At 57.4% G+C, this 26,213-nt stretch overlaps 2 protein-coding genes across 5 annotated transcripts in view; one reads left to right on the top strand and one right to left on the bottom strand.

The window, feature by feature from the left end:
- Window positions 1-2,979: 2,979 nt before the first annotated feature.
- On the top strand, window positions 2,980-8,594 carry FAM181A (family with sequence similarity 181 member A; the record flags this gene model as incomplete). Of its 2 annotated transcripts, none has more annotated exons than XM_080809180.1 (2): window positions 2,980-3,015; window positions 7,629-8,594. In XM_080809180.1, exon 2 carries the CDS (start codon window positions 7,716-7,718, stop codon window positions 8,592-8,594), a length of 879 nt encoding a protein of 292 aa, XP_080665306.1. In that variant the 5' UTR covers window positions 2,980-3,015; window positions 7,629-7,715. The 2 variants fall into 2 exon arrangements, with proteins under 2 accessions (XP_080665306.1, XP_080665305.1); XM_080809179.1 differs by lacking the exon at window positions 2,980-3,015 and adding an exon at window positions 6,704-6,850 and having other exon boundaries at window positions 7,654-8,594.
- A 4,697-nt stretch (window positions 8,595-13,291) lies between these two features.
- The window catches only part of ASB2 (ankyrin repeat and SOCS box containing 2), a gene marked incomplete at its 3' end in the record, with an annotated part of 40,309 nt that continues 27,387 nt past the window's right edge, over window positions 13,292-26,213 (bottom strand). For 2 of the 3 annotated variants that reach the window (XM_080809325.1, XM_080809326.1), the window contains exons 6-11: window positions 25,857-26,102; window positions 22,734-22,905; window positions 16,140-16,704; window positions 15,251-15,404; window positions 13,893-13,962; window positions 13,292-13,545 (exon numbers count right to left, since the gene is read on the bottom strand). In XM_080809325.1, coding sequence (XP_080665451.1) covers window positions 13,515-13,545; window positions 13,893-13,962; window positions 15,251-15,404; window positions 16,140-16,704; window positions 22,734-22,905; window positions 25,857-26,102 — 1,238 coding nt within the window. Of the gene's footprint in view, window positions 13,546-13,825; window positions 13,963-15,250; window positions 15,405-16,139; window positions 16,705-22,733; window positions 22,906-25,856; window positions 26,103-26,213 lie in introns of those variants that run through there. The other variant, XM_080809324.1, reaches the window with a different exon arrangement.

A 26,213-nucleotide genomic window follows, 5' to 3' on the forward strand; every position in this document is an offset into this window, starting at 1 on the left:
CCCCCTCCACCGCCCCTTGGTACATCGTACAGTCTGGTCAGACCCAAGTCTTTGTCCCCGGCCCCAGCAAGCCGGCAGAGGAAGTAGAATCACCCCCATCTTACAGATGAGAAAAATGAGGTCCAGAGAGGTGAAATTATTTGCCCAGATTAACAGAGGCAGGACTGGAATGCCGTGGCCTGACTCTCTCTCTCTCTCTCTCTTTTTTTTTTTTAAGATTTTATTTATTTATTTGACAGACAGAGATCACAAGTAGAGAGACAGAGAGACAGGCAGAGAGAGAGAGGAGGAAGCAGGCTCCCCGCTGAGCAGAGAGCCCGATGCGGGACTCGATCCCAGGACCCTGAGATCATGACCTGAGCCGAAGGCAGAGGCTTCAACCCACTGAGGAGCCCCCCTGGGCTGACTCTTAAGATACATTCAGTACCTCTGCTTTCAGGGCCCATGTGTGCTCCAAGGAGTACATACCTCGTGCCAAGCACTGGAAAGCCATCCACGGGGGTGACGTTTGATGACGCTGGCCTGTGGAGCTCCGTCTCTCCACTTAGGTGGAGGGGAGGGGGCTGCTGACTTCACTGTGGTAACTCCTCTTACCTGAGCAGGACCATGTGGGGGAGCCTATTGATTGTACAGACGTCCCTCTCTCTCGGCAAGCCTTTATTCAGAGAATTTTTAAAATGTGTGTTTTGGACTGGATTTGGGCTACAGACCACAGTTGTGATCAGAGGTCGGGAAATAAAAAGTAGATGATAAAAGGGAGCCCCCTGTATCTTACTGAACTGGGACAGGTGACCCAGGGAGTGGGTGGAGGGGACACACCAGAAGGGACCACGTGTCCCCTGCCTTCTCTGAGGGGTGCTGTGGTGTAGGCACAGACTGAGTCCAAACCCCAGGTCCTCTACCACCTCCCTTGGTGGTCAGGAGAGAGCTTTTCTACCTCCCCTGGCCTCAGTTTCTTAATCCGTCAAAGGAGAAGGATGGCACCCCCCCCCAAAAAGTCTTATGTATTCAGTCATTGATTTATTACCGATGAGTAAATGAGAGAGCAGATCTAAAGCCCTAGACGTATCATGATATTCGAGGGGCCCCTGCCCCGTCACCTTTCTCTTATGAAACCCAGGATCGGGGAGGCAAGGACTCTTCTCCTCCCTGACGATCCAGCATGTCTTGTATGTGGAGCAGCTGAGGGACAGCAGTGGCCAGGAGGGCTGAGAAGCATCCGCTGTCCCCAGGACGCTGTGTGACTGGCAGTAGGAGCCCCCATGGTGGCCCAGAAACCAGCCAGTCAGTTTGTTCCCTGTTGTGTTTGGTTCATTCCTCTGTTCAACAGCATTTATTATGTGCCTCCTGCATGCAAAAATCCAAAGGGTATTGAGCCTTTCTTTCTAACTTTATCTGGCCCCTCCCCATGGCAACGTCTCCCCCCCGGTTGTCCTAAACTTCTTACTGTCTCCATTCTCCAAAATTCTCCATTCTCTGGTCTTGGTTCTGTGAACTGAGTCCGGGATCTCTGGTCCAGGAAATAGGAACCCTGCAAGACCCGGAGGAGTCACGCCCTCTTCTAGGACTCTGTTCCCTTGATTAAAATTCCAGGGGTGGGGTTACCAGAACGCCAAACTTTGCACCCTTGGCTTTGCAGCCTGTGATTGGGAACTGGGTACAGGCCCCCAGCCCATCTCCATCCATGTCCATGTCCAGGGAAGACATGACTAGCTGATCAGGGCATTCTAACTGTTGAGTCCCGTCAGGGCCGGGGGGGGGGGGGGGGAGGCTCGGAATCTTTCCACCAGCACCTGCCAGCCATCACCAATCAAATCCGAGTTGGCAGTTGAGATTAAACGGACTTTTCATTCCACCTGTGCCCTGGGTGGGGTGAAGAGACAAACCAGAGAGGCTCCCGGAGATACAGTCCAGGTGATGGCACGGTAGCGGGGATCAGTGGGAGGGGGTGGTGGTCCCTGGGGGTCGCCAGACAGGGACACAGAGGCACGGCTGCCGCGTCATTCCTGTCACATCAGCCCCTCTTTATGGGTGAGACACGCCCAGGCTGGGCTGCCCTGGGTGGCTGTGGCCCCAGCGCAGAGGGGACGAGCTGGGGGAAGGGCATCGACTCTGAGCCAGGCACTGTATTAGTCTTTGTCACAGACACTCTCTCTTAATCCTCATGGTCCACTCTGCCAGCGAGCCTTCAAGATAGTCACACTGACACTTGTCACTGTGGTCGGGCTGCGACTGGGGGTACAGGGACTGGCGAGCTGAGCTGTCACTTCTTCGGGAGCATCCTGAGGTCCCCGGCTGCCCTGAGGGCTCCGCCGGGCTGGTGCTCAGCCAGGGCTGTGAGGGGAGGTCGCCAGGACAGCAAGCCCCTGACCAGGAAGCCCCAAAGGGGCTTATTTCAACCCGATGCCTTCCATTCCGAGACAGTGGAAAGCCTGTCTGTTTTGATTACGGTTGACAGCTTCCCTCCGGCCACTCTTTGATAGAAATGCTCCCGTTATGTAAGGGGGTTACATAAATCACCTTGTGATGTCTGTCACACGTCCAGGAGGTGCTGGCCCCACCGCTGGGCCTCCGAAGTGGCATTTGTATGTTTCCTGGGTTGAGGGGATCAGACCTAACTGTGCAGGGTTGGGAGGGGCACGTCTGGGTCTCTGGGTTAGCGAAGCCCCTAGGCCATTAGGGAGCCGTCACCATCAAGTGTCTGGACCTAGATGCCTGCATCCCAGTCCCTGCTCTGCCGTTTACTGACCAGAGGACTTCGGACCAGGGTCCTTATCCCCTGAACAAGTGGCTTAGTACGTGTTACCTCCCGTGATGGCGTGGTGAGTGCTGGCTAGGGCTGGGCTCTGACTGGGTGGCGGGCTGCGGGACGGAGCTGCCGTCTTCGTCCTGCTCCTACCTGGCTCAGCCGCCTTGGGGGAACAATGTCTCCAGCCTGGGCCTTGTTGACTCTGCTGCCAAAATGAGAAGACGGCCCATTTTCTGGAACCGAGCTCTCTACCGAGGTGTGGAAAAGTAAAGTTTCCTTTCAAAGTTATTTTTGACAACTTAAAATACCATATTCTAAACACTGTCCTAATAAACACATACTCAAATGAGTTCTAGCTCACAGGCTAACACACGAGGCTGGTGACTGGTAAACCTGGGCAGTTAACCGGTTAATGACGCCTCGGGGAACTAGATGATGAAGTTTCTTGGGTGAACGGCTTTCGCTGGATGACGATCCTGAGATCGCAAGGTAGACCGAACAAGTTCCCATTCTAGCTGCTTATCTAAGTCAAGATATCTGTGGGTTCTGCAAGCAAGGCCAAAGATGGTGGATGCCAGACCCGTAAGCCACAACCCCTGATTCCAGAGTCGTAGGTCATTAAAACCTCCTTCTCATCGGAAGCCACTGGTTGCAAAATAAGCAGAAGTATGCATTCCCGTGTGTGAAATAGATCTGAACTAGCCCATCCGCGTCGCTGTTCTAGGTATTGGGTTTCTCTGCGTAAACGCAGCTTGAGAGCCCACTGCCTCAGATGATGGCCCGGGTCCCCTCCAGGTCAGTGTGTGTCATTGTCAACTGTCCCCTCTCTCTTTCGATGACGATCTGCAGCTGTGTTGGCTAAATTCTAGAAGTGGGTTATGTCAGATGACATCCAGACATTCTGGATGGTGGTTCCCAGCCGTTTGAGAAACCAGGGAAAGTTAGGGTGTGCCTCTCAGTGATGGGGAGACGGAAGATGGCTCTTGTGTTGTCACAACAGAGTCGATCTCCCCTCCAGGGAGCTTCATCGGGGACAGGAGCAGGCCGCACCCTCTGGTCCCCAAGCATGTGGTAGGGGCTGAATGGAGTTGCTCAAAGCTGGGGAGTCCCTGACCCTGAACCCTGTAAATAATCTTGAGGAGGGGTCCGCACAGCCGGGAGGTCAGAGACCGGTACCTGTGACAGTAGAGGGTCAGGAAGGACTCTCAAGGTCAGCCAGCACCGCTCACTTGCCTTTAATGGATACTTGGGAGTCCCTCTCTGGTGCAGGGAGATGCGGTGGTGAACTGAGTCTTCCTGCTTTCAAGTCACCCACAGTCCCGAAGGAACACAGAGGATTCGTGGTCAAGTTCGACCACAGCGATCACAAGCGTCTTTGAATGAGTCCTGATCTGTGCCACGGCCATTCTAGTCCATGGACGTACAGAGATAAATCAGCCGTTGTGCCCTGCTCTCATGGAGCTCACGCAGGTGGAGGTGGGCAAACAGTAAAAAAGCAGCTGCAGGAAGCTGTGTTTCCAGTCCGCGGGGTAAATTCTGTTCGGTGGAATGGGCAAAATGTTTAACTCATGAAACATTTAGTGAGAAACTACTCTGTGCCAGGCTCTGTTTGATGGTCAGATTACTAAGGGCTTCCGTGTTAAACCAAGGAGTTTAGAATTCATTTTGAATCTATGCACAGAGGGATGGGAGAGGGTGTCACTGGTAATGGCTGGGAGTTGATGGAAGGCTTCCTGGAGGAGGGGATGTTTGAGCTGGGCCTTGAAGAATGCCAAGAGGACAGGGTTGGCTAAGTCAGTCTTGAGCTGGGAAGCTTGTCTCTGGGTGTGTCACCAAATGTACACAAGGAAAACAGTCTCTCCCTGTCCAGATGCAGGACCGTATGGGAGAAGCACTGTGAAAGGAAGTCTTTCTAGAATAAGGCAGGGACGGTTTTATGGATGTCTCCCACCTGTCAGTATGACCTATGGACAGGAAAACCCAGAGGAACCTCCCACAGCCTGGGTGGCAGGCACCCAGAGCCCGGGTGTGGCCAGGTCCCTGTAGGGCCATGGATCTGGGTCTCAGGCCACAGTTCTTCACGGTTGTTGCCTGTCACCTTGACTGATGTCCCCGAGCTGCAGCTTCCATACACCCAAAGAGTCTCATTCTGACAGACACTGGGTTATGGAGGGATTCGAACCCTGGCCAAGCTGTGCCCCCCGGCCCTCAGGCAGTAGGCAGCAGGGAGCCCAAGTTGGTGACCTCGGGGTAGCCTTGTGTAAAGGCTGGTTTGAAGCAAAAAGGATGTTTCCCAACCCTCCCGGTCAGCTGGGCTAGGTCCCGCCGCAGAGACAACCCCCAGATCTGAGGGGCTGAAAACCACCATGATTTAGGGGCCCCACTGTCCGGCAGATGGGGGTCACTCTCCAGGGCCTGGGATGGCCCTTGGTCCAGGGTGCTCCAGCCCGAGGACACCTCCATGTCAGCCATGCTCCCCTAGCTCCCTCAGTGGAGAATATCGCACTGGATCCTAAGTGCTGCAATTGAGTTCCAGCTGGTGGGCGCAGGGCCCTCTCCTCCAAACCCTTGTTGTGCCCGTAGGGACCCTCAGGCCAAGAGAGGGAGGTGGCTTGAAGCCAGGCCGAGGTGTGCCGGCAGCAGCGGCCGCTATTGGCCGGCAGCAGGGGGTGGGACCATCCTCCTGGGTGAGTCCTCGGCGCGCCCCGCCTCCGCTACTGCTCCCTTATGGGCCGGGGACCTGGAGAGGAGTCCTTGGCATTTTAGATGGTCATGCAAAGGTGTGGTCGGGGTATAGGCCACCGGCGGTCAGGAGAAGGTGGCAGAGCAAGTGGGGGCAGGAAGAATGGAAGAGAAAGGAGAGGACAGGAAAGCGGACGCTGAGCAGAGCATGGGAGGAGAAAGGCAGGAGGTGCGGGCGCCACCACCGAGGCCGCGCCCATCAGCATTCCCCAGACACCCTCCCTGCACCGCGGCCTCACCTTCCCTCCGCCAGTCAGTGGGCAGGGCCAGCGGCCGGCTCAGGGCTCCCTTGCTCGGAGCGGCCCGCTTGCAACCCCGCCGGCGTTGGCACGGTGACAGTAGCCAAGTGTGCAAACTTGTGCCATTGTCCCCAGGCCAGGGGGAGCCATGGAGACTGGCTAATATGACACAGGAAAATGTTTGCTGATGGCAATTCTATGGGCTTTGTCCACCTCTTTCTCCATCATGACGACTCGATTTAAGTCCCTAACTGTTTGACTACAAATGCGAGGGGACCGTGCAACGCCAGCCTTTTGTCCGGCCGCGCTGAATGGGCAATTCAGGCTTTGTGCAGCTCAATTGAGGAAGCAAACATAAAGACAAGATTCCTGAGAGCTCCGGCTCCCTTCCCATGGATATCCCGGCACCTCGTTACAGAGTCCTTCCCCGGCTACCTTTCCCGGCATAAGTGCGCTGCTGGCCCTCCCAGGCTGGCCCGGGCTTGGTGCCTCGGGGAGGGGGGGAGCGGGGGCTGGGAAGAGGGAGAGACAGAGACAGAGAGAGGGACAGAGAGGGACAGAGAGGGGGAGAGAGGGGGGAGAGAGAGGGAGAGACACTCAACACTCAAGGACAGAGGGGGAAGCAGCCCGCCCCGGCTTACCCCGTCGGATTGTCTGTCTGCACTGGAGCATGGCAGCTGGAGGCTGGAGGCTTGGAGCCTTTGGGGGAGGTATGCAAGCCCGTCTCTTCTGGGTCCAGCCCCTCCTCGATCCTGGACTTTTTAAACACACACACACACACACACACACACACACACACACACACTGCCCCCTCAAGAAACCAGGGAACCGAGGTCAAGGGGAGGAGGGGCTGAAGGGTAGAAATTTACCGGGAAATGATTGCATTTGGGAGCTGTCTTTTTTGTGATGGTCCCCATGGTGACAATTTGTGACGGCAAAGAATGTGGGAACGGGGCGCTGCCGCCTGATTGGGATGCTTTGTATCTGGAGAGGCGCTCCTGATTGGCCTGAGGGGCCCCCCAGCTCCGGGGACTCGTCCTCCATCCAGCCCACTCGAGGGCTGCACAACTGTTTCCAGCCGGACGCACGGAGCTCGCCGGCCACGCCGGGCCTGGCCCAGGTCTGCGGCGGGGAACCTGCCAGACCACGGCGGCGGCTGCGGGGGCCCGGGGCCGGCCCGCACCCTCGGTCAGTGTGGAGGCTCCGGCGGCTCCAGCCGACCGGGTGGGGGCGTGGGGCTGGCCGGGGCCTGGGGGAGGGGCGAGGTGCCTCGGGTGGTGGCCCAGGAGGCATGAAATTGCTGCAGATGCTTCTACGGGGGCGTCCTGCTGCCTGCAGTCTGAGATCAGCCCGCCAGGCAGGCCGAGGCTCGAGTGCCAGACGGGGGTCCTGCGTGAGCGCTGTGGGTGGAGCGTGGGGACCCGGTGAGGGGGGCTGGTGTGAGCCGGGCTGGGGGCGGGGGGTGGGAGGAGGAGGGCACCACCAGGGAGAGAGGGGGCTTGGCCTTGCTTGAAAGTGGAGCAGTTGCCTGAGCTCAGAAAATAAAAACCTTGCTGGCAAGTTTGTACACGTTGGCAGCGTGGTGTGTGGGAGACGCGGTGGGCTGGGCCCGTGGAGACTCGCGCTCGGTCCCCAGAAATGCCACCTGTAGCTGGGTCCCCTTGGGCGAGTCGCCCAACCTCTCTGAGCTTCAGCGGCAAGCAGAGGGCCACATACTCGGGCAGACTGCCTGTTCGCCTGTGCCCTCACCGACACGGAGGAAACCCTCAATGGCCTGAATGGGTGGCCCACGGACCCAGGACTTTGTTTCCCTTGGAGGGGTCCTGGGGCCTTTGGGGAGGGCTGGGCTCGGGGATTTGGAGAGACTGCCAACAACCGGCGTGTCCCCTGCACCCTAGGTCAGCTCTGTGTCCGTCCCTGGAGCTGCCGGCCACCAGCAGAGCCCACGCTCTTCATGGAAAGCCCCATGCCGTGGTCCCCTGGTGATGGCATCCGACAGTGACGTGAAGATGCTCCTGAACTTTGTGAACCTGGCGTCCAGTGACATCAAGGCGGCCCTGGACAAGTCCGCGCCGTGCCGCCGCTCCGTGGACCATCGCAAGTACCTGCAGAAGCAGCTCAAACGCTTCTCCCAGAAGTATTCCCGGCTTCCTCGGGGCCTCCCCGGCAGAGGCACCGAGCCTCACCTGAAAAGGGGACCCGAGGACCGGCCTGGGAGGCTGCTCCTCGATCCTGGCCATGATTCCAGTCCCGGCGTGGTGGGGGGCCGCAAGGAGAAGGCTCTGGGGAACCCTTACAGGGAGGAATGTCTCTCTAAGGAGCAGACCCTACAGAGGCAGAATCCAGAAGCTGCCAGGCCTGGCCAGGTGCCCATGAGGAAAAGACAGCTGCCCGCTTCCTTCTGGGAAGAGCCTCGGCCCACCCACAGCTACTCCCTGGGGCTGGAGGGGGAGTTGGGCCCCAGGGAGGGATCTCCCTATGAGGGTAAGAAACACTGCAAAGGCTTGGAGCCCTTGGATCCTGAGATGGCCCCCGTGCCTGCGTCCCCAAGGGCACCGGCTGGCAAGGAGCCGCTCAAGATGTCTGGGGTCTCCCTGGTGGGCCGTGTCAATGCCTGGGGCTGCTGCCCCTTCCAGTACCATGGACAGCCCATCTACGCTGGCCCCCCAGGGGCCTTGCCTCAGAGCCCAGTCCCCAGCCTGGGCCTGTGGAGGAAAAGCCCAGCGTCCCCTGGGGAGCTGGCCCACTTCTGCAAGGATGTGGACGGGCCGGGGCAGAAAGTGTACAGACCCGTGGTTCTGAAGCCCATCCCTACCAAGCCGGCTGTGCCCCCGCCCATCTTCAATGTTTTTGGCTACCTCTAGCGGGGCTGGGAGGGCCTTGGCTCCCCCCTCTGGCCCGCATTGATGTTGAGGGCCCCTCCCGGGAGCACTTCTTGTGCAGAGTGAGCTGGGCAGTGGTGTGGCCTCCTGGGAGCCTTCCCTTTGTGTATGTCCAGGAGAGGGGGAGGATGGGTTTGGGGCAGGGGCCTCGCAGGCAGTCTCCAAGTCAGCTCCTGCGGCCTTGGGAGCTGGAGGGCTGGGCTCAGCCAGCCCCTCTCCAGCCAGACCAGAGCCCGACCGATCGTCGCACTGTCCTTGGACCGGTCTTGGGTGGTGGGGCTCTGCCCTGGCCTGCCCGCCGCTCCAGAAGCCAGGGTTACCCATCTGTTCACGTGTTGCCCACCGTGTAAGCCAATCTCAGTTCTGTTCGTTTTGGTTTTTGTAAATATTAAGAAGGTTAAAAGAATAAAGACATTTCTTTTGCAGTTTCCACATCTTGGATGTCATGGAGTTGAATGGTCCTCAGGCTATGAAATGCTGGCAGGGTCCAGGCAGAGGGCAGCTCACAGAGGCTGTGGGGGAGGCCAGGAGTGGCCCAGAGAGCTCTGTGACATCTGACGATGGACACTGTGGGCCAGCAGCTCAATGCAAAGGAAGGAGGGGCAGGGAGGAGTGCCTGGGGAGAGATGCTCTGCTTGCTCGTGTCCAAGAGCAGAGTGTGGGGGAGGCCTGGATCTCCAGACAGTCAAAAGTGCTCTGGAGAACAGGGAGGCCAGTACCAGGGTGTACCTGTCCCGGTTCTGCAATGGGATGTGGGGCTTGACCCTTCCTCCTGAAGCTTCCTTGTCCCAACTGCAGCTCGAGGGGCAGGGCAAGAAAGGTCCCCCTCCGCTGTGCCTTCCATTCTGCCTATGGTCTCAGAGCAGAGGCTGGGCCAAGGCAGTCCCTCCTGAGCCTGGTCAGAGGGAAAATCAGGACAAACTGGATCTTAGCCCCTTGTGGACAAGCCAGGGGGGAAAACATCTGGCTAACTCTGACTCCTGGGTGACCTGCTGATGGCCTGATTCCTGGGCCTGGTACAGTGCCTGGCACCCATCAGGGGCCCCATTGATGGAATGATGTGGGCCTCTGTCTGCGACAATGCCCAGAGGGGGGTGCTGGTGGCACGAGGTGGCCCTAGGGTTTGCCCTCATCCTGCCCAACCTGCCCAGCCATGGGAGAGACATGCACCACCATAATGACCAGGGATTTGCCCTACTGTGCGCAGATGTGGCTCCGTGGCTGAGAGCACATGACCTGCAGGGGGCGCCAAGCTGCTCATTCCGACAGAGCCCGGTTCTCGAAGCTGCAACGGGTGCAGGGCCAGCCCTGGCTGGTGGCTATGGTGCCCTAATTAGCAGCACGATGTTGGAAAATTAATCTCCCTCTGTGCTTTGGTTCCCCCTCCGTGAAACAGGGGACTAGGCCAGCAGTGGCAAACAGAGGCGCCCACCAGTTCTTCTACTAGTCTGAGACTGTCTCCTTTGGGGCCAGATATGCCCTCAGAATCCTTCCTAACCCAAAGCTCCAGGATTAGTGCTTGTTAAGGGTCCTTCTCCTTCCTGCCTGCTTTTCCTCTAGGATTCCTGTAGAGTGGGGCATCTCCATGGGAGGGCAGCTTGCTCACTGGGAAGCCGGTGGATTTCTGCAGTTTGTATCTTCCGGTCTTGGGGGACTTGAGAGCCCCGGAAGCCACGTGACACCGGCAGGGTTGTTTGGAGTAATTAGGTAGCACCCAGGATAGGGCCTGAGGACCGACCCTCACATCAGGCTGCTCTCATCTGCTCTGCATGTGCCTTTTCTCCTCCGTCACATCAGGAAGGCCCTTCCAGATCCATTCCAACGAGGCTCAGCCCCTCCGCGGTGTACAGAGGGGTGTTAAAAGCTCCAATCCAGGCTTTGCCACCTACCAGCTGTGTGACCTTGGGCAAGTTACTTAACCTCTCTGTGCCAAAATGTCTTCATCAGAAGAATGTGGTTGAAAATAGAACTTCACAGGTTGTTGTGAGCGCCCGGCACTGAGGGCGACGCACTCGAAGGAGAGCGTGCCAACCTAAAGTCACCTCTCTGGGTCATCTTGGCCACCTGGCTCCCTGGGGGAGCAGAGCTCCGGGGGCATGTTTTCTCCAAGTGCCGCCCCAGCGCACCATGCCAGGGGCCCCATAGCCCCTCTTGGGCTCCTTTCCCAGGGGACACCTAATGATGCATGAATTCAAACACAAGGAGGCTTCTTCTGGAAGCAGAAACATTTGCTAGGAAGCGGCTGGACAGAAGCCCAGGACACCGTGACTCCCCGTGCAGAAGCAAGTTGGGGAAAAACACCTCTAAGAAAGCTGTGGTTTAAGGCGGGGAGGGAAGCAGCCGCAGTAGCAGCAGGTGACCCCCTGACGGACGAGTAAGTCACGAGTGGGGCTGGCCCAGAGGGAAACTCGGGATCTCACCTCCTAGCCTCACATCTCCAGCACTAGCTCGCACGTGGTCTTGCCCACGAAACGGAAGCACTTTCAGGATTTTGAATGTTTGGCGATGCTGTTGAGACTTCTCTGAGGCCAAAGTCTGGGGGTGGGGAGGGGTTTTCTGCAGAGGGTCCTGGCTCTAAAGTCCTCTGGGGAGCAGTGGTGGTCAAGAAATGTCACCAGCAGGGGCGCCTGGGTGGCTCAGTGGGTTAAAGCCTCTGCCTTCGGCTCGGGTCATGATCCCAGGGTCCTGGGATCGAACCCCGCATCGGGCTCTCTGCTCAGCGGGGAGCCTGCTTCCCCCCTCTCTCTCTCTCTGCCTGCCTCTCTGCCTACTTGTGATCTATGTCTGTCAAATAAAGAAATAAAATCTTTAAAAAAAAAAAAAAAAGAAAAGAAATGTCACCAGCAGCCCAGCCTGAGCACTTGACCAATCAGAACAGACCCCTGGGAGCAGTGTGTGCCCCTCTCCCGCTGGCCAGGCATTAACCATTGACCCTGCAGCTTCTGGGTTGGGAAGAAGTGGGGGTCCCCCACCCCCAGGACCTGAGAAGGCCCACGTTGGGAAAGATGCTTGGGGAGGAGGGGCTCTGACCAGTGCCTGTGGCCCAGTGTGGACGAGCATCAGTATTTTGAGGATGCAGAGTGGCACCGGTGCCTCCCAGCCCCAGGTACCCGGTATCCCACAGTCGGTGGTGCCAATGCTGACTCCAGAGGCCGAGCGCTCCTGCCTCTCCCACCTATCTTCTCAACCTCCCCTCCTCCGGGAGGCACCGCCCTCAGATCGGAGTCCCCACTTGGCCTGGTGCCTGCAGTCACTGCCTGTAAGGACTCAGGGTGTACAGGGGACCTGAGAAATGCAGGAGTTTGCCTGATACCCAGCCCCAGCCCAATGAACCCACACATCTTTCTGCTCCGACTCATTAGGGACTGCCAAGCCCCCAGCCAGGATTAAAGGCTCTCCCTCTGGCTGCCCAAAGGGCAAAGGCAATTTTTGGTCAGGGTTTTCCCCTGACAATGCACTGAGTCCTCTCTGGCCACTGCCCCTGGGCCCCTGAGTAGAACGTCTCCAGTGTGAGAGGATGCGGGTTTCCGTGGGGATTTCCTTAGGATCCCTTGGAGCGAGCCTGCATGACTCTGTTGGGTTAAAACCTCAGGGACTTGCTGTGTGTGCCTGGGCAAGTCCCCTTTCCTCTTTGGTCCTGTTTCCCTATCAGAACCATGTAGGAATGGGTGAGATATGGCTGGGTCCCCTCTGATCTGTGGCTGGAAAGTGCTGCTTGGCAGACTTTTCCTCTTCGGGAAAACACCAGGTCTTACTGGTTCTGTGGAGAACCGGTATGGAGGAGTTGGCAAGGACGCCGGGGACCATGACGATGGGGACCCTGACGCCCCAGAGGAACAAGCCAAGGGCCAAGCTGGACCACTAGCTGTGCTCCCCCACCGGCCAGCTGCTCACTTTGCCAAGCCCAGAAATGACATCTGACTGCACTTAAGAGGCTTCCAGAATCTGGGCGAGGCAGGTGCAGGCTCCCGGCAAGGTCACCTGCTCTGGTGTCCCCCGCAGACTGGCCTTGACTCCCATGGCTTTCATCACGCTTTCGGAGGGAATGTTGGTGGGTGCGTGCAGCTTCGTGGAAACTGGGCAAGCCGGTTTCAGGGCCGGCGCCTGAGCCCAAGAAGGTGCTATGACCACGCCTGCCTGAACACGGGCTGCAGCTCCAGAAAATGCCTGGGCACGCCCCAGAGCCACACAAGGGCCCACGAAGGCAGCGGAAGGGCAGGGTTCCGTGCCCCCATGACGGCGGCCACTGCTCCAGGGCCGTGGCTCACGTGGCCAGCATTCACATTTCTTCTCCTCCCGAGTATCTCAACTTCTATAGCAAAACAGGGGCAGGCAGGACATGAAGACGGAGTGCCAGGAAACAAGTGTGTGCGAGGCAATCCCAGGTGTCAGGAGACTTGTAGACACCAAGCCCTGTTTGTGCCGGAGCTCCCATTTCCATGGTGATTGAAGCAGGAGAATGAAACCAACCCCTACCGCTGGGCTCACAGGACAGGAAGCCACCCCTCTCCTTGGGCCACCAGCTCCGCTCTGGCCTCCAGAAGACCAAAGGGAGAACGTCTAGGGGTCTGTGCACCCTGTCCCCGCACCTGCCCCACTCCCACTCCTGCAGGGAGCAGCGCTGAGGACCCCAGGCCCTGGGGTGGGGGCGGGGGTCTGATGAGAGGGACCTCGCTGGGCAAGGTGTCATCTGTGCAACATTTATTGTCCTGAAGGTGGGCCTCCCACCCACCCCCCCACCAGACCACAGCTCCAGGAAGAAAGCTCAGAAGTCAAGTGGAGAGTTCGGTGGAGCACAGTGGCGAGGGGACAGGGACAGCCCCTCGGCGTGGTTGTCTTAGAATGGCAGACTCATCCCTGAAAGTGCTCCAGCCACAGCCCAGTGTTGGGGCCAGGCTGCCCTCACCCCAAGTTCTGCCCTGCCCCCCTGCCACTCCCCAGCCCCAGGAATGGAGGTTCCTCCATTCCCAATGGCCCAGAGGGTCCAGGGTCTACTCAGCAGTTTTTGAAAATGAAGACGGTTTTTCTCCTACTTGACACATTCTGTTCTCTGGTCCGGGCAAAGCTCTGGCCCAGAGACCTGGCGAGGTCACAGAGGTGGTCCCAGCTGGCCGGGAGGCCGCCCACAGCCTCGGTCCATTGCCGGGTCCCTTCCGCCAGGATCCGGGGCCGCCGCCGCCCTGAGGCTTTAGTAAAACAGTCCACGGCCTCGGCTACTGGGTGCTCTCGTACTTCAGGTACCTGATCAGCCGGCCAGGGAGCGGCAGGTCGTCCAGCAACTTTATCCGGTGTTTCCCCACAGCCTTCCGCACGCGCAGCCGGCACAGGTGAGCCAGGGGTCTAGGAAGCTCTGGGCCGAGGAGAGAAAAGAGAAATGCTGCCGTTAGCAACCCGCAAGGAGTTTGCATCTATGACCGCTGGCAGGTAGGAGACACCAGGTCGATGTGACCGGAGAAGGGCACCTGGGTGGTCAGGGGGTTAAGTGTGAGACTTTTTTTTTTTTTTCCAAATATTATTTATTTATTTATTTTGGGAGGGGAGGCAACATGAGCAGAGGGTAGCAACAGAGGCAGATGGAGAAGCAGAAGCTCCCTGTGAAGCAGGGAGCCCGATGCAGGACCCAATCCCAGGACCCCGAGATCATGACCTGAGCCGAAGGCAGATGCTTAATGACTGAGCCACCCAGGCACTCCAAGTGGCTGACCCTTGATTTCAGCTCAGGATCAGGATCGTGAGTTCAAGACCCACGCTGGGCTCCACACTGAGCATGTAGCGTATTTAAAAACCAGAGGCAGAGCTCTATAACCCCAGCTCCTGCCAACTCAAAAGATCTGGCAAAGGAGCTTCCCTCTTGTCGCTCCTCATTGATCTGTGTAGCCCAAGGAAGTATATGAGGCAGGCATAAACCCATTTCACAGGTGAGGACGTGGCAAGGACCGCACCTGGAACCGCAGCTGCCATCCCTCTCGCCCTGTGCTCCTTCCTCTATATACACAGCCTGGACCCCCAACACAGCCTTAGCTATCCCGTGAATGGTCACCCAGCAAGCCCCTGGCTCCAGAGGCCGGCTTCTCCGACCAGTGCCGCTCCCAGTGTGTGGTGTGCGGGCCAGCAGCATGGACAGTATCTGGGAGCATGCTGAAATGCACTCTCAGGCCCTGCCCCAAGCCTGCCGAGTCAAGAGTCTATTTTTTAACAAAATGCCCAGGTGCTTTGTACGCACTTTGCAGTTTGAAATGTCCGAGACCACCATCTCTCCTCTACCCCGCCACTCTACCTCTCAGTGACCCACAAACATGGGCAACGTACTCCAAAAGTCCCCATAACCCTCAGCAAGCTGGAACCATTTGAAACATCCTGGAAAGATTTGGCGGAGAGACTCGGGTTGGTCAATCCTAGGTCTGAATCCTTGCTCTGCCACTAACTAGCCATGAGACCTTGGCTCAGGTGACATCACCTCTCAGAGGGTCCATCTTCTCCTTTACAGAAGAGAGTCACAGAGACACCGAATGTGACATGTGGCACAGAGCTCTGCCCCCAGCAGGTGCTCATCAAATGTTAGTAGCAGTCCCATGCCCCGAGTTCTGGGCCTGAATCAGACAGGGTGGCCGGCCAGTAGCTGTAGCGACAGCCCCTACCTGCCTTCTCCTTGATGACGGCCCAGTCCTCGAAGCTCTCGATGTGTTCCTTCAGCCGTGAGCAGAGCTGCACGTTGCCTACATAATCCAGGAGGATGTCGATGATGGGCCCTGCCCAGCGGCTCACTTCCGGGGCAGACAGGATCTCACAGAACTGGAAGAGATCACGTATTGGGGCTCAGACTCCCAGGACCAGAGGTGGTGCGTCAGCAAGAATGTCTGTCAGGGAAGCCACGGCTGGGGAGGGCAGGGCAGGGATCTGAGGACGGACACTGGGCGCACTGGTGGCATGATCTACTTGAACAGATCCCCTCCCCCCACATCAACACAGCCTCTGCTCCCAAAAGTGGGAGGGGGGGCAGCTTGGCCATCACCTCTCTAAGCCTCAACTTCCTGATCTAGAAAATGGGAATATGACAACTGGAGGGTTTTTTTTAAATGAGAATTAAGGTAATATATGAATATAAACTTCCTGGCACACAGCAGGTGGCCGTAAATGATTCCCATTAGCCATTAGAGTAGTCGCTTGTGAAGCCAAAACTGCGGTCAGGTTTTGCCTCTGGGCCACCCTGCCCTTCATCTTACCTTAGCTTCACATCCATCCCCATCCTGCTCATGCGACATCATATTCCAGGTTTGCTGCCAGTGACGGACCCCTCAGTTTTACACACTCCCCAGCAATCCCCTGCTCCCTTGTCGTTCCTTACACTCCCCAAGACCGAGGAGCAAAAAAAAGTTCTGCAGCCTCTAGGGCTTCCACTGCCTCCAGAGTGCGCCCCGTACAGTGCCACTCGGCCGCCCGGGGAAGGGGCGGGCATCCACCACCGGTCCACACCCGTGCGCCCTGGGCGCGCGAACCGCCCCGCCCGCCAGGCGCGCCCCCGCCCACCTGGACCACGGCGGGCTCCTTGTCGCTGGCCGACGTGTCGCTGAACCGGCTGGAGCGCGACGGGGCGGGCGGGTGCGGGCCGTTGCCGTACTGGCACGAGAAGCAGGGCTCGCCGTCGCAGCCGAGGTCCATGAGGAACTTGAGCAGCGACAGGTACTTCATGGCGAACATGATGGTGGCGGGGAAGGCGGTGGGGTGCGTGGCGATGTAGGCGTTGATGTTGGCGCCGTGGTCCAGCAGCAGCTGCATGGTGCGCAGGCAGCCCTGGCGGATGGCCACGAGCAGGGGGCTGATGAGGTCGCGATTGGGGTCGGCGCCGGCCAGCAGCAGCAGCTCCGTGGCGTACACGTTGTTGTTGACCACCGCGAAGTAGAGCGCGGAGCTGCGGCGGTCCTCGTAGAGGCGCGCGCGCTCGGGCGCCAGCGGCGCGTTCACGTCGAAGCGCGCGCCCAGCAGCGCCTCGAGCACCCCGTCGTGGTTGCGCTCGGCGGCCAGGTGCAGCGGGCTGATGCCGCTACGGCGCACGCGCGTGCGGCTGGTCACGGGCAGCAGCATCTGCACGATCCTGCGGGCGGGGCAGGCAAGCGAGGGTCAGGGAGCGGACCCGCCGGCAGGGGGCGCTGAGGGCCCCGGGCCCCGGCCGCTCGGGATGGCCGTGTGGGGTGGCACGTGCCCACCAGCAGGGGTCGCGGAGGAGCCAGCCTGCTCACCATGACCCCTTTGGGGAGGATGGGTCGCTGCTATCCCCCACTTTACAGATCAGGAAAACTGAGGCTCAGAGAGCTTCAACCACCTTTCCAAAGTTACATAGCGAGTAAGGGATGGAGCTGGGCTTCAGACCCAGAACCCGTGGCCATCCGAGTCCTAATTCCTCAAAACCTCAGCCCGACAGGACTGTGGTTTCAAGACATCCCTGCAGACTTATGTCAGGCTAAGGAGTGTTCCCCATTCCAAGCTCAGTGATCTGAGGGAATTGACTGGAAAGGCCACGAACCTAACTCAGGAGGCAGCGGAACCCGGGTGATGTTTGGAGCCAGAAGTTTGGCACCTGACCTGCCTAGGTGGGGTAGGGGTTGGGGGGGCAGTGAGAGTTGTATCTGAGAGCTCACAATATGCCAGGAGACATCTAAAGACTTTACAGACACATTTTGGTCCAATCTTTTCAACAACCCATCAAGTATGTCTTGCCATCCCCATTTTGCAGATGAGGAAAATCAAGGCTCAGAGAGTTGGAGGGACTTGTCTAGGCCGTGTATGGGGAGAGGAAAACCAAGAAATGTACCCTGCTCCCACCCCAGGACTGAGCTGTTTTACATCTCTGTGCAGCTGCCAAGTCCTGGGGCATAGGAGGGGACAAATGTATCTGGCCCAAGCCACTCCTGCTCTAGGCCCCTGTCAGCCCTTGGTGACCATGAGTCCCCCCGCCTCTCCTATGAGTCTCACTGCCTCTTTCCCTGAAGGCTGACTCGAGCCTCCCCCAGGCCCTCTGCCTTGCCTGAGGCCTGGAGAGGATTGATCAGCCTCTGCGGAGGCTGGAGATCCTGGGAACCCTGGATCTGGTCTCTCCTGCTGAATCAGGCACTGCTCTCGTGACTCAATCTACATCCATCTATTATATCCTCCCAGTAACCCTAGGACTTGTACTGTCCGCTTTCCCAGATGAGAAAACATGAAGCCCAGAGACGGTATGCAACTTGCGCGAGGACACACAGGCGGTAAGTGATGGGGCCAGGGTTTGAACCTTGGGAGACGGATGGCCCAGGCCACACTCTTGGTCATTGCCCTGTGTCTTGTGTAGCAGGCACGGCTTTGCATTACAACCCCATTTTACCTTCACTGCAACCCTGTGGGGTAGCTGGAGTAGCTCTGTGGCCTTCCTTTTAACAGACATGACTCAGAGAGAGGCAGCAACTCATCAAAAGTTGTAAGCAATTTTGGGGGCTCGTTTCCAGGGGCTCTTGACCCCTTGTCTTTGCTCTCTTCCCCTAGACCCCTCCCATGAGCAAGAAGGAGCTCCTGCCACTGACATGATTCCAGACCCTAATCCTTCCAATCCTTGCTGGCGGGTGACCTCGAGGCCCCATGCGGGCTCCAAGGAGGTGGCCACGGTGGGGCGAGCAGGTGCCACCAGGCTTGTTCCCACGCCTCTCTGGCATGCTGGCTTCGCGGCTTCCTGGAAATCTCGTGCCAGTGGCCTCCTGCTAGGATCTCAGTGGAAAGTCGTATTATTGTTAGTGACGCTCTGTTTGCCTAAAATCTGCCTCTAAAACCTCAAAAGGAAATTCACACACCCAGGGGGACTAATTGCCTCCTAATTTCTATTTGTGTAGGCCTAGGAGGCCTGACCTTACTCCTTAGAGGTGCTGGTCAAAGGCAGGGCTGTGGCCTCGCCCTGGACCACAGCCATCGCCAACAAATGCTCCCTAACAGCCGTGGCAGGCCCGAGCTCGGGAAGGAACAGCGAGCGCGACTGCCCAGGGGCTGCCGGCCAGATGGGGGTGGTAGCCCTGGCAGGTCACAGCTGGCCTCCAGCGACCTGCTGCCCAACCAGGGGAAAGTGGCCGGAATGTGGGAACATGGCTGGAAGCCGCCTAGGGTCCGGGAATCACCCTGTTACCAACACGGGAAAATCATCTCATTTGTGCGCCTCTGTGGGACTCTGCCAATCTGAAAGCAAATGCGCCCTGCGGGACAGCCCTCCCATTTTATGGGACATGAAACTGAGGCCTGGGCACGGGGTGGAGAAGAGAGTGAGGTCGGATTGGAGGTGGATGGCAAAGCCAGGGCAGGCTGTAGGCGTCTGGAAGGCCCAGGGCTAGGCCTTTCAGTGCTGCCCCACTCAGGACCCCCTGAGAAGGGCTGGAGCCTTCCTCCTCCTCTCACAGGCAGGTCTTGGGGCCCACAGGGCTCAAAGTGTTCCTCATGAAGAGGAACAAAGGTGCCTACTGCCCAGTAGAACCTTTGGTGTTTGGGAGACCAGGTTCCCTGCTCCCCTTCTCCCTTCCCCAGCGCAAGGGCCACACCTACCGCCCCAAGCCCCAGACCACAGCAGACCCGGCTCAGGGCTTTTCCAGGGAGGCCCTCCCCAAACAAGTGTGAAGGGGGTTGCAAAGGTAATATAAATTAGACGTAAAAGGGGCACCTGGGTGGCTCAGTGGGTTAAAGCCTCTGCCTTCGGTTCAGGTCATGATCCCAGGGTCCTGGGATCGAGCCCCGCATCGGGCTCTCTGCTCAGCAGGGATCCTGCTTCCCTTCCTCTCTCTCTGCCTGCCTCTCTGCCTACTTGTGATCTCTCTGTCAAATAAATAAATAAAAATCTTTAAATAAGAAGTAAAAGAGAAAGAATAGTTAAAAACGAGGGCATCAGATGTGAGGCCCAAAAGGCCAGTCTCTGCTATGTGTCAGCCACAAAATAGACCTTAAGATCCTTATTCTCTACAGGGTCAAACAGTGAAATTATCCGGGCACCTTCTAGAAACCCCCAGGCCCCCCCGCCCCCAGCCCACACTGCTTCCATCAGAATCTCCGAGGACCAGTGGGGCCTGGACATCCGGGACTTTAGAGCCCTTCAGAGCCAGCGTGTAGCCAAGGCTGAGAACCCCGGTCTTGGTGCTCTCCGAAACTCAGGTTAAAGGATGCGTGGGCCATCCGGTCTTATGCAACACCAACCCTTTCTTCACAAGTCTACGTTAGGTGTTGAGTTTTAATCTCATCAGGTGTCTTTGCTAAACTGGAAATGAAGGACGAGGTACGTGCTTTGTCCTGTGGGCGCCTTTCTCAGCCATGCCCGAATGTCACACCCTCTGGTTAAAGGTCACGTAGAGATGGCACCCTCTGGCGAACACAGAGCGCAGCTTTCCATGCTGGGTAGATATGCCTGGGGTTTTGGCAGGTGGCCATGCGTGGAATGCCTATAGGATGTCCCATCAAATCCCCGAGCAGCCTGTGGGAGGTCGGCGTGGAGATCGTGCCCGGGGAGTGAAGGGCCCAGGGCTTGCCTGGCCATGGGCCCTGCCAGGTGGCAGAAGTTGCTGGGAACCCGGCTTTAATCCTTTGTTGGGCAGCCCTCAAGAGTGGCCTGGCCCCTCTCGGTCTTGGAGAGCAGAGGGAAACGGGGCCTGGGAATGGGGGAGGGGGAATGACCGGGGAAATCGCTTTGAGAGTCATGAGGCCAAAGCAGATTTGGGAGAACACAAGTTGTTCACATAGATGGTTCCAGAGGGGACTGGCCTTGCTCCCTGGTCATCCTTAGGTACAGCCAGTTCTCCTTCCACTGCCCCTCCAGCTGGGGTCAGACTGCCAACATCGGGGTCCATTTGAGGCATCCAGGGCTGAGGGAAGGATGCCAAGAGACAGTGCCAGCCAGCGCGGCCACTCTGTGGCAAGCTGCTTCACATTTCTCTCTGCAAAATCAGGCCTTGTATTAGATCAGTGATTCCCCCAAGGGTGTGATGGGCCATATCTGGTTGGCTCGGGAGATTTTCAAAGGTAGAGGCTTAGATGTCCTCCCCCAGAACGTTCTGGATGTTCCGGTTTAGTGGTTCTGGGATGTGTCATTTAACAAACAGCTCGGAGAGACGGTGCCGTGCAGGGAGGTGTGGAGAGCCAGGGGACCTGGAGACTTCCAAGTGCCGTCTCCTTCATTCTTAGGATCTGTCCCTCTGGGTCACATCCGAGATAAACCATGTTTTTGACTGAGGCTTGTTCTTTCTGGGGCCAAAGAGAAAGCATCCATCTTGCCCGTCGCCACTGCCTGCCTTGGTGCTTTCTTCCCTCTACCGGCTGAACTGAAAAATGACGGAACGTACTCTTCCCACCTAGGAGAGCGTGGACGCTGACCTGTGGGGTAACCATGCCCCGCACTCCGTGGCATGCTTTACTTCCGTTCTGTAGCTGGTGGATGTAGATGATGCTGGTGTTTAATGAGCACTTACTATGTGCGAAGCATGCTGTGTGACAGGGGCTCTCTCTTTGAATCCACAAATAATAAGGTGGTGTCTATCCACCTTATTAGTCCTAACAACAACGCCATAAAGCAGGTGTAACTAACTGTCCCTTATTTTACAGAAGAGGAAACTGAGGCTCAGAAGGATTAGGCACCATGACCAACAGCTTCAGCAGGAAGGCAAACCCAAGTCTGTGTGCCTTGTACCCCGCTCTGGGGTTCAGGGAAGGCAGAGTCTCCTCCACGCATATATCGCGGGGGGTGGGGGGCATCTTTGATTGGCCATATGTGCAGACAGCCTGCAGACCAGGGCCTGGGGCTCTGGGGGTCTGCCTCATTGTCTCCATTCTGCTCCCCCCAGATGCCACTCTCATCCCCATTTCCTTCTGCTTTTGCAAACACAGCCAACAGCCCCCAACGTGCACAACGTGTTCTTCCCTCTTCTCTCTGCCTGATAGCAGGCGGTGTTGCCCAAAGTGTGTCCTCTGGGATGCACTCGACGGAATTTTATGTGAAATGTGTTCTTTATTAATTGCAAGTTGGCAATTTCAGCGATTTAATAGTGTGATGAATGTTTCCTTTTGAAAACAAGTTCATTTTAAGCAAACATGTTTTCAAAAGAAAATCTACCCAGCAGTGAGAGTACAGATGCCTATAATCAGGAAGGAGGTCTGTGAATGGTCCAAGTTTGGAAAACACGGGTCCGGTGGATATCACGGAACCCCGTCGTCCTTCAAGAGCGGCTGGGGGTTCTGCCTGCTTGGGGAGTCTTCCCTGAGCCCACCAGCCAGCCGTGGTGCTGAGGCACATTTAACCCCTGGCTCCTCGGGGGCACAGGGGGCCCTGAAATTTGCATTCACCCATTTCCGTGGTGTAAATTTCAGGCTGCCCTCGTGAAGAATCAGCCCCCGAGAACTGGTACGAGCTAATCCTAGCGCACCCCTGCTGGGTCTCTCTTCTCCAGGACTGCCGTGGAGCTCAGCCTTCATGCTCTTTCATTATGTTATGCATTTGTGTGTGTGTGTGTGCGCGCGCGCACACACGCGCGCGTGTGTGTGTGTCCTGCCCACCAGATCCCTCCTCAAGAACCTGGGCTTCTCTTGTCTTGCTCAAAGTGCCTGGCACATAGCAAGTGCTCAGGAAAGGCTAGCTATTATCCTGGGCACTCTTTGTGGTACTACTTGTATTCTTCTGCGCATCCTCTGAAGGCTTCCTAATTGCCTGAGGGTTTATCTTTGCATCCCCAACAGAAACAGCCAGACTCCTATCTGGCACCGCCGAGCTCAGTTCCTGTAGATGGGACATTTGTTGCAGCTGGGCTCTGACCAGCTATGAGATGTGTGACCTTGGGCAAGTCACTCAACCTCTCTGTGCTAAGCTTCCTCATTTGAGGAAATGAAGATGATTGTATCTAGCTCCAGAGATTTGGTAAAAGGCTTGTTAACCACAGAACCATCAGGAGGGGGAAGTAAGTTGATAACGGAACAGGCTCTAGTTTGCCAACTGCGGGATGACCTCCTCCTTTCTACCTGGAAGGTACCCTCCACCCCAAGCCCTCCTGGGCATCCCGAGTCCCGTAGGTGGGACGCTTGAGCCCCCGCTCCAGCAGTGGGGAGCCACGGAGCACGGGGTGCAGGGCCCGAGCTGACCTGTAGTTCCCCTTCTTGGAGGCGATGTGCAGCGGGAGCATGCCGTCCTTGTTGGCCTTGTTGGCATCCGCGCCTTGTGAGAGCAGAAACTCCACCACATCCTCGTGCTCGTTCTTGCAAGCCTCGTAGAGGGCTGACGCGTTGTCACTGGCCTGCGTATTGATGTCGGCGCCTGGCCAAGGAGAAGCAGATCGAGGCATGAGCTGGGCGGTCACCATCATACACTGTGCCAACCACCGTGACACGCTGGGTCACTTAACAACACCTGTCTGCAACAGTGAGACCCAGGGGGCCTCTTAGAATCGAAAAGCTGCCTTGATGATGCTGGTGTTTAATGAGCACTTACTATGTGCGAAGCACGCTATGTGACGGGGGCTCTCTCTTTGAATCCACAACACAGCTCGTGCCATTGGTCACAGCTCTCGTCTGCAAGTGGCAGACAAGGACATGGAGGCACAGAGGACCAACACCACTTGCCCCAGACCACCAAGCTCCTAAGTGCAGAGACAAAACTTGACAGTCCGACGGCAGAGACCCCGACAGATGGTCTGACAGCAGAGGCCATGCTCTTCACCCTCACTCCCTGTGAAAATAATCCAGGCCCTGTCCCGAGGAAACCCCTTGGCTCTAGGAGCGTGCAGAGCCCCCTGATAAGGAAAGGCCCCAAGAACTCTATTAATTGGGATTTGTTCTTCTCTGCCTTCCGTGGCAAAGAGTAAGAGAGGGATTGCTTCTCCTCTCCTCTGCGGAGGGCATGAGAGCATGTTGGGAGGTGAGGAATAAAGCCAAGGACAGACTCCATCAGCCTCATCTCCTACATCTTCTCCATCTCCTGCTGGTAAAGGAGAGACCCATGGGCTTCTCTGCAAAAAGAAGTACAGCCCCTTCACCAGTCCCTCCTTGTTCTGGGAGGAGACAGCGCTGAGACCACGGCGATGTGTCATAAGGACTGAAATCAGAAGCATCCGTTAGCCACAGTTCCGCCCACCTGAGCATTCTGCTTATCTCAGGCTTCCTGGTAATTTTCAATTTTGATAACTGACTTCTGGTCTAGGGGAAAGAGCACAGGCTTTTGTGAGAAACAAGAATCAGCAGAAGTTTCTGTTTTGTGGCTTGCAAAGGCCTGGGGCCTTGGGTAGCCTTCAGGGGCCTCAGTTTTCCTGTCTGTTGACTGGGAATAAAAGTGCCTACTAATCAGGGTGACTTCCAGGAGAAGATAAGTTAAAATAAGTAAATATCTGCTGTGGGCTGTCTGGTTGTGTCCCCTCAAAATGCATATGTTGAAACCTAATCCCTAATGCGATGGTGTTCGGGGGTGGGGACTTTGGGGGGGTGCGAAGGTGATGAGGGCAGAGTTGTGCTCCTGATGGGATTCGTGCCCTTCCCAGAGAGACCCCCCACCCCGCCTGGCCCCCGCCTGGCCCCTTCCACCATGTGAAGACCCAGTGAGAAGACCCAGCCTGACTTCTTATCTGGGGAGAGCCTGTCTCTGGTCTTCAGACAACAAATCTGCCGGCACCTTGATCGTGGACTTCGCAGGCTTTGGAACTGTGAGAAATAACCATCTGTATTCCGGAAGCCCCCAGTCCACGGCGCTCTCTTAGAGCGGCCCGGACAGAGAAGGTGCTCCGCAAAGGCCAGTCCTCCAGGATGCAGGGACTGGGGCCCAGGGGCTGGTTCCGCTCTCCACCCTGCGGGAAGTTGCCCAACAGGTCCAGGCTCTTGAAGTCGGGCTCCCTGGGAGCCGGACCCCACCAGCAAAGCCGCCCGCCCTCACCAGAAAAATATTTGGATTTGAAAGTGGACGCAGCCCACACAGGGAGCAGCCCCTGACTCAGACTGTCGGCGGGGAAGCTGGACAGATGTTTGGAGTCGACCCGTTCCCCTCGCCGGCTGAGCACCCTGCCCTCCACCCAGCCTCCTTGCCTGGGCCCCCAGGACCCTGCCTGGGCCCCTTTGTTCTCAAGCGGGTCAGTCCAGATTTGTCCCCGGCTTCAAGGACGTGCCCCGGGTTTGTTTTCCCAACTGCTTTGGCACGTGCTGGGGAAGCGGGGGTTTATCCAAGCAGAGTCCCATGCTGGGAACTCTCGAGGCCCGCGGGGGCGTGGCAGAGCCCAAGAGGCGAGTGGTCAGAATCCAGGCTCTGATCACAACTCGTTCTCTAACCTCTCTGAGCCTCAGTCTCCTCATCTGCCGAATGGGAGGAGGACACGGCCCATCTCATCCCAGCTGTGGAGAGAACCCCGCTGGCCTGATCGGTGTTCTTGTCCAACAGTGTCTAGCACACAGCACGTCCTCAACAAATCACTTCAACTAAGCCCAGGGGTCTGTCTGGCTTTACGCCTGGTCCCTCTGTTGCTAGAGAGGGAGTCTCACCCTCCGTGGAGAGAGAGAAAAATCAAAGGTGTTCTCGGGGAAGAACAGAATGATGATGCTCTTTGGCCAGAAGAATGTCTGCCTTCGTCTCGGGGTGTCTTCTGTTCCTAATGCGGGCCATGGTGTGTTTTATTTTCTCCCACTGAGTGACTAAGATTTTCCCCAGGCAAAGAGTGCCGAGACCCGAGTTCAAATCCCACCTCTTCTATGACTCTGCGGTGTGACCTTGGACCAATCACTTTCGCATCCCGGTCCCTGGTTTCATCACCTATAACATGAGGAGGTGACCTAAATGTCGTCCGAGGCTCCTTGTGGCCTTGAAGTGTGACAAGGTGGAGACAGAAATGGTTGAGGGTCAGGAGCTCGAGTCTGGTTCCTTCCACCACTAATTCACAAAGCGACTGTAAATAAGTCACTTCCCCTTTCTGGGCCTCAGATTCCTCATTTGTAAAATGAGGATGTTGGGCTAGATTAGAGATGACAAACAGGTGGCACGTGGGCCACTCCCCGCTCCACCCCGGGTTTGTGCCTAATTGCAGGCGTCACCGGTGGCTCGGTTCACGTCTCCCAGCGAGCCCAGACGCAGCCTCTGAGTCCTCGACACAGCACTCCGAGAAGACACTAGCACTGGATCAGAGCATGGCCGTAGGGTGACACCTAAACTCGCCTTCCCCTGGACGCCTGAGGTCCCTCCAGGCCGCGCCCCTTCCAGATGTGCTGTGTGAACCAGGGGCCCTGAGCACTCACCGTACTTGGCCAGGAACCGCAGGGCCTCCAGCTGCCCACTCTGGGCCGCCACAAACAAGGGGGTGATGCCGTAGGCATTCTTGGACTCCACCTTGGCGCCTCTGCTCACCAGGATCTCCATGACCTCCAGGTCGTTGCGAGAAACAGACTCGTGCAGGGCCGTCCAGCCTCGGTTGCAGCGGTGGTTGGTGTCTGCGTGGTACTGCACCAGGACCCTCACTGCCTCCACGTTCTTGCGCTCACAGGCTGTGCCCAGGGAGAAGCCAGAAGGTCAGCAGGGCCCTGGCAGGACCTGGCCGGCTGAGACTTCACTCATTTATTTGCCCATTCACCCATTCATTCATCAGCTGCTCATTC

The sequence above is a fragment of the Martes martes genome, assembly GCF_963455335.1.
Source record: "Martes martes genome assembly, chromosome: 7".
NCBI lineage: Eukaryota > Metazoa > Chordata > Mammalia > Carnivora > Mustelidae > Martes > Martes martes.